Source organism: Ranitomeya variabilis, chromosome 6, assembly GCF_051348905.1.
Source record: "Ranitomeya variabilis isolate aRanVar5 chromosome 6, aRanVar5.hap1, whole genome shotgun sequence".
Classification (NCBI taxonomy): Eukaryota; Metazoa; Chordata; class Amphibia; order Anura; family Dendrobatidae; genus Ranitomeya; species Ranitomeya variabilis.
In genome coordinates, this window is record NC_135237.1 from 540,926,056 (window position 1) to 540,933,199 (window position 7,144).

Genomic DNA, 7,144 nt, shown 5'->3' on the forward strand with positions numbered 1-7,144 from the left:
GGACCCCCCTGAGTCTCTCCCCGCAACACCCTCTGCCACAGGATGTTGCCTGGTTACAACCCAGTCAGCTTCTTCCTAACTTCCTATCTAACCCCCAGTTTTACCAGTGTGTGGAGAGTGGCCTAATACATAGCACCCTTAGCTCCCCCTGGAGGCCAGACTGTGAAGTGTATTGGTGTCTGTGATACCTGGTCAGGTGAACTCCTTCAGTGCCATCAGACGTACCATAGCCCCCCTTAGCGGCGGAGCACCAGTACTGCAACGACCAGGACTCTGGGGCGCTGCAGATACATCCCGGAAAATCTGCCCTTGATCTTAGGGGTATTAATCACCAAAAGGCTTAAAATTGGTTCCATCATTAAGCTAGGGTGAAAAATGACTTTTTTTTCCCAAAAAACTGTGCAGGGGAGGCAGAAATGACCCAATGGGTAAAAATATGAGTATAAATATCCACCATCTGACTACCAGAAGAGAGACAGGTATAGGCTAATTTGCCGTTCAGGATCCCGGGAAAGTTCGGGATCGGTGGAGAATCTATTGCTTGTCATTCTCTTTTAAACTAGAAATGCCCTTTAAAATCTCATCTGAAGATCATAATGTAACTTCATTATTGATATTTCAACTAAATTAGAAAAAATTACGTTTTTATTACTTCAAATGTTATAGTCTATCTGGACTACACTTCCCAGAAATCTCTTCAAATCAGTATGGCTCAGAAACTGCCCCAGGGAATTATGGGAGATGTAGTTGTTACTTTGTATCAAACTTCCATGGCTCCGCCCACTTGAGTGATACAATGTTTCCAGGCATTCGCTGCTTCCCTGCCCCCGCTGTCAGAGGTCGGTGGTCACCGGAGGGGAGGAAATGACACTGGGGGAGCAGTGAATGGGCGGTGATGGCTGCGGAGGGCACATAACAGGTGGAGACGATACTCGGAGTTCAGTAACCGGCTATACAGTTGTACTACGTGACGTTATATGCCGTCGATATCACCTCTACCCTTCTTAGGAATGTCAAAGAAAGAGGAAGGATCCAAACCCCTGCACCCTCTAGGGACCACGGCTGAGCAGCTGGTGAAGTGTTACCGGGCAGATCATTCCGGAAAACTCCGAAAGACGGAAACAAAACATGTGATAAGTCGCACGTACAGGTGAGTGTAGGGCGGTGTATGTATACAGGAGAGTGCGGGGCGGTGTACGTGTACAGGAGAGTGCGGGGCGGTGTATGTGTACAGGAGAGTGCGGGGCGGTGTATGTATACAGGAGAGTGCGGGGCGGTGTACGTGTACAGGAGAGTGCGGAGCGGTGTATGTGTACAGGAGAGTGCGGGGCGGTGTATGTGTACAGGTGAGTGCGGGGCGGTGTATGTATACAGGAGAGTGCGGGGCGGTGTATGTATACAGGAGAGTTCGGGGCGGTGTATGTATACAGGTGAGTGCGGGGCGGTGTATGTATACAGGTGAGTGCGGGGCGGTGTATGCATACAGGTGAGTGCGGGGCTGTGTATGCGTACAGGTGAGTGCGGGGCTGTGTATGCGTACAGGTGAGTGCGGGGCGGTGTATGCGTACAGGTGAGTGCGGGGCGGTGTATGCATACAGGTGAGTGCGGGGCGGTGTATGTATACAGGAGAGTGCGGGGCGGTGTATGTATACAGGTGAGTGCGGGGCGGTGTATGCGTACAGGTGAGTGCGGGGCGGTGTATGCGTACAGGTGAGTGCGGGGCTGTGTATGCGTACAGGTGAGTGCGGGGCGGTGTATGCGTACAGGTGAGTGCGGGGCGGTGTATGTATACAGGAGAGTGCGGGGCGGTGTATGTATACAGGTGAGTACGGGGCGGTGTATGTATACAGGTGAGTACGGGGCGGTGTATGTATACAGGAGAGTGCGGGGCGGTGTATGTATACAGGAGAGTGCGGGGCGGTGTATGTATACAGGTGAGTGCGGGGCGGTGTATGCATACAGGTGAGTGCGGGGCGGTGTATGTATACAGGAGAGTGCGGGGCGGTGTATGTATACAGGAGAGTGCGGGGCGGTGTATGTATACAGGAGAGTGCGGGGCGGTGTATGTATACAGGTGAGTGCGGGGCGGTGTATGCATACAGGTGAGTGCGGGGCGGTGTATGCGTACAGGTGAGTGCGGGGCGGTGTATGTATACAGGAGAGTGCGGGGCGGTGTATGTATACAGGTGAGTGCGGGGCGGTGTATGCGTACAGGTGAGTGCGGGGCGGTGTATGCATACAGGTGAGTGCGGGGCTGTGTATGCGTACAGGTGAGTGCGGGGCGGTGTATGCGTACAGGTGAGTGCGGGGCGGTGTATGCTTACAGGTGAGTGATCGCCCCCTATGGATCATATATGACCCAGGACACTATGGGCTGCAGAAGTCATATAACCCAAGTGACAGGTGACAAACATTTGGTCGACGGGACCCCCACAGACCCCTGTGTGATCAGAGACGGGGCGTGCGTGGGTGCCCACTGCCTAATTCGCTGTCAGTCCCATAGATGTAAATGGAGCGGTGGGCCCATTCATACAGAGGAATTTGGGACCTCTGATTTTAGGGATCCTTGAGTGTCCCACTGGCGGGAACAATCCCAGTTGGACCTCTTTTACTTTTCATTTTCCCTCCTTGCCTGCCTAGAGCTATTAATTTTTTATTTTTCGGCCAATAAAGCTGTGTGGGGGCTTGTTTTTTGCAGCACGAGATGTAGGACCCAAACTTATGTTTCGCCTTTAGCTTATTCAGGGGAAATCCCATGAAGTAGTTGAACTTGAAATGTGTGTTGTAGGGCTCTTCTGCCACTTGTCACAACCTGGTTTCTAGACTACTTCTTTTTTTTTTTTTTTTTTTTATATAAAGCTCCCCTAATGTGAGGTTTATTGTTTCCAGGTGGACGGTATGTACAGAACATTAAGATTTGTGCATGATTTGCTGTGTGCCTGTGCTACTGCGCCTGAGAACTATCATGGGAGATTTGGCACGTATATTCAATTTTGGAATAATGGATTAGTGTATTGGACCGTCAAGTATTTAGCCCTGTGTTATATCGGCCTTCTTTATATCATGTTCTCATCTGTATTTTTCTATACTTAAAGGGGTTGTCCGAGACTTTAACACTAGTGGCCTATTCTCATGATAGGCCATCAATGTCTGATTAGCCTTATTGAGAAGGCTCCGTTGGTGCCACCCTGCAGCCATCCTATGATGATGTTCTACCCTGCCTTCTAGTGACTCCAGCACCCTGAGCCATTTTTCTATATCCCGGCATCTAGAACAACGCCTCCGACCCCAGAGCTGTGCTGCGTGCCGAGCCTGCATGTCCTCTAGTCTTACTAACTCCACGCCACTGGAAGTTCTTAAGATGCAACCGTTGCTCCAGACACACCACCTTCCCTACTACTGTGCAAAAAGCAACATAGAGAGTCCGAAAGCAAGAAACAAAACTAGGATGCGAAGCCAGGTTGCCGTTTTGCTGCAGGTAAATTGTGAACGATCAACAGCTTAAAGGGAATCTATCACTAGTTTTTTGCCACACAATCTGAGAACAGCTCAGATTCAAGTGATGTGTTACTTTCTAGGCTGCGTGCTGTAGCTTTTATAAAATCACAGTTTTATCAGCAGGAGATTATCACTAGAGGACTAGTAAACCTGCTGCGATGTAGTCCAGCCACGCCCCCAGCACTGATTGGCTGCTTCCTGTCTGCACTTTGCATACGGAGAAAGCAGCCAATCAGTGGTGTGGGCGGCGTTATAGTTCAGCATCCAGAGAACTGGTAGGTATGCAGCTGAGGAATCATAGATCAAAAATGCAGCAAGTAGCCCAGTAAGTAACACATCGCTGGAATCAGGGTCTCTCCCCCTACAACGTGCTGCTCTCAAATAGGGTAGCAAAAACCTGGTGACAAATTTCTTTTTAAAGGTAATTTCTTATATATGTAATGTGAATTCTGTTTATTAAATGTAAATGGGATATTATTTCTTTAAAAAAAAAACCCTCCATACAGGACTTTAGACATAGGCATTTCATTCCTGTATTCTTTGTACAAGCAGGGTAGCTGGATGTGTGTGTGATTTATGTCAGCTGCAATGAATGGACATAAATGGAAAGGAAAGTGTTAATAGACTAAACCAGTATCAAGGAAGTGATGGAGTACAGGTCCTACTTCAGAGATCAGGGAGTGACATGGGAGGACAGAATATCTGTGTGTCTAATATAAGTGTTACCATCCTGCCTTATCTAGACCTCCAGCAGTGTCCTGGAGCTGATATTACAACCCCTGACCATATAATAGTAATGAGAGAACTCTGCTGACTCTGTCCCAGTCTACACAGCAAAGCTGGAATATGATCTGTGGTAAGCAAAGTTGTCGTCTCATTGTGTATGCTCCAAGCTAAGCGTCAAAACTGGAATATTTATACCCAAACGTCATAAAACCATAAAAATAAATAATTAATCAAAATGTAATGAAATATAGAATTTATTTTTTGACGTAAATGATTACGTTCTCTTTCAGCTTCCGCATTCCAAAAATCTGATTTCATGTAACGGTAAGAGGTCTGGCAGCGATCGGGGCCGTACTTCATCTGGTAGCTCCAGGTTGTCAGGTAAAATCACAGGTTTTTAGAACCTGAAATTTAAAGCCCAAATTGGGTCCCAATGTAGAATCGGTAGCAGCGCCTCGCCCCTTTAACATTGGTGTCTTCTCATGTACCGGAGAAGCCATTGGGCCCCTCAGACACTCGGTTTGGAGCCAGTTATGTCTTCTGCACCGGTTTCGTTACGATCCTGTTTTCTGAATTACTACTCTTTTTCTGTCTAGAAGAGCAGGTGCCCTCCTTGCCTTGTCTGCCCACGCTACCTCGGACTGGTTTTCTATCTACACGTACTGGTAACACTGGTGATGGATATAACACCACGTATCACCCAGATCCAGAACTAAGACAATGGATTGTAGAGTTTGGAGGTGACGAACAGGCGGCTTTTATGGCCCGAGGACTTCAGAAGTTGCAGCTGGCGTATGAGACGGGCAGAGCGGAGATGTACCAATCAACTCAATGTAAACCTGTCACGGAGCGCTAGTATCAGACTCATCCCCCTACCGTAAACGGACTCCTGCTTACACCATGAATGGTGTTTCTTTACACTATCCCATCTCAAGGCTTCATAAAGAGAATGTATCACCATAAAAAGCCTATTATTTAAAGGGAAGCTGTCACTTTGGAAAACACTACTTACATGCAGATAATGGGTGAATCAGCAGGAAAATAGCGACACAATGCTGCCTGACCGCCTTACTAAAACTGCGGCTACCAGGAGAAAATATAAACTTTTTTTTTCTCCTGTGAACCGCCGGCTTTCAGTCATAGAGGTGTGTACAGAGTGCACGCCCCCATGACTGAAAGCCAGCGGCTTATAGGAGAAATAAGGTTAATTTTCTCCCAGTAGCCGCACTTTCAGTAAGGCAGCAGGGCAGCATTGTAATGTTATAAACGTGCAGATACATATATCTGCGTTTTCCAAGGAGACAGGTCTCCTTTTAGAAATTTTTTATTTTAAAGAGGTTGTCCACTAGCTCCATATTGATGACATATTTATTAATATCAGATTGGTGGGGCCTCCCTACTGATGGGCTGTTACCAGCTTCAGCCGACACCGGATGTAAACAGTCATGGAATTCTAGAATGTTAGAGTTGGAAGGGACCTCCAGGGTCATCATGTCCAACCCCCCGCTCAATGCTAATTCACTAAACCATCTCAGACAGATGTCTGTCCAGCCTCTGTTTGAAGACCTCCATTGATGGAGAACTCGTCACCTCCCATGACAGTCTTTGTAGGGGGCTGAACTGCAGTTCTGGGCAATGACCACTAATCAGTGTACGGAGCTAGTAACAGACGATCAGAAGGGATTGACAGATGTCAGGCCTCCACCCAACTGATATTGATGACTTATTAACAGATTAGGTGATAACAGATTACTGAGAGTCTAATGATCCTGAAAGCCCTCCATTGGATTGGAGAGGAAGCCACAGCACCGCTCTAATCATTGTCTCTGAGACTGCTGGACATAGTGGAGGACAGCGCATGGCCATCTCTGACAGTCCCACGGACAATGAATGGAGCATGTGCGGCCACTGATCCAATCCAACAGGGCATTTTGGAGCCAATTAGGCGGTCCCCAAGGACGGACACCCGCCAATCAGAAAGTTATCACCTAACCTCTCAACAGGCACTAACTTACTAAGTTGGAAATATCCCTTTAAACATATTTTTGCGCAGTCTTTTATTTTTTATATTATTATTTATATTAAAAAACAATATTGAAATATTGTACTGATTTCTGAGCCTCCTAATAATGACAGCTTGCATAGCTCGCAACCGTCTCGGATTCAGTGGAACTGTCCCGATTTGCACATGGATTAAGCAACATAGCTAATCAGGAGAACTACATTACATTTCTGACTGGAGTTACAAATAAACTTTATCATAAATACAATGTTCACTTTTAATACTTGGTAGAGAATCCTTTGCAGACAATGACTGCCTGAAGTATGGACGCCACTAAACTCTGGGTTCCTTCCTTTGTGATGCTTTGTCGGGACTTTACTGCAGCTGACTTCAGTTGTTGCTTGTTAGTTGATCTTTCTGCCTTCAAAAAGGTATTCGTGTCTCCAAGGTCCTATCCCAATATGTAGTAGATGTAATAATATTCGTAAATACCTCCAATTGGAAATGTAGTATAGTTCGTCTGATTAGCTATGTCTCTTACTCTGTGTGCAGGACATTGCAGTAGCTTAGGTAGCCATGGATACCTAAAGTTCTTGGACTAAAGTTCCCGAACTCCCCAGTGCGCTCCCTTTTTTTCTTTTCCCCCAGAATGCATGCACCAAACTGTTGACTATTCCTAAAACTTCTGCTTTCTTTCTTTCAGTTTAATAATTGTTAGTTTCTCTTCCACCAAGAGCTCCTTTGACCACATGTTGTGGGTTCACAGCAACAGCTTCCAAATGCAAATGCCACACCTGGAATCAGCTCCAGGCCTTTTAACTCCTTAATTTATGATGAATTAATGAGGGAAAAGCCCATGCAGCCCATTAAAGAGCTTTTGAGATAATTGTCCAATTACTTTTGGTCCCTTTAAATAGA

The 7,144-nt window shown here is 46.7% G+C and overlaps 1 protein-coding gene across 2 annotated transcripts; it reads left to right on the forward strand.

Annotated features, from left to right (window-relative positions):
- Positions 1-789: 789 nt before the first annotated feature.
- On the forward strand, positions 790-6,907 carry LOC143783013 (uncharacterized). 2 transcript variants are annotated; one of them, XM_077271161.1, is made up of 5 exons: positions 790-919; positions 1,009-1,150; positions 3,229-3,478; positions 4,515-4,605; positions 4,821-6,907. In XM_077271161.1, the coding sequence occupies exons 1-5, from the start codon at positions 886-888 to the stop codon at positions 5,078-5,080; spliced, it is 777 nt and encodes a 258-aa protein (XP_077127276.1). In that variant the 5' UTR covers positions 790-885; the 3' UTR covers positions 5,081-6,907. The 2 variants fall into 2 exon arrangements, with proteins under 2 accessions (XP_077127276.1, XP_077127277.1); XM_077271162.1 differs by lacking the exons at positions 790-919; positions 1,009-1,150 and adding an exon at positions 2,422-3,026.
- Positions 6,908-7,144: the final 237 nt, after the last annotated feature.

Bases quoted from the DNA above. Each gene is read 5' to 3' on its own strand.
- LOC143783013 (XM_077271161.1), top strand. From the start codon at position 886: ATGGGCGGTGATGGCTGCGGAGGGCACATAACAG. The intron at 920-1,008 runs GTGGAGACGATA...TACCCTTCTTAG, and splicing joins CTGCGGAGGGCACATAACAG to GAATGTCAAAGAAAGAGGAA. The intron at 1,151-3,228 runs GTGAGTGTAGGG...CCTGCCTTCTAG, and splicing joins GTGATAAGTCGCACGTACAG to TGACTCCAGCACCCTGAGCC.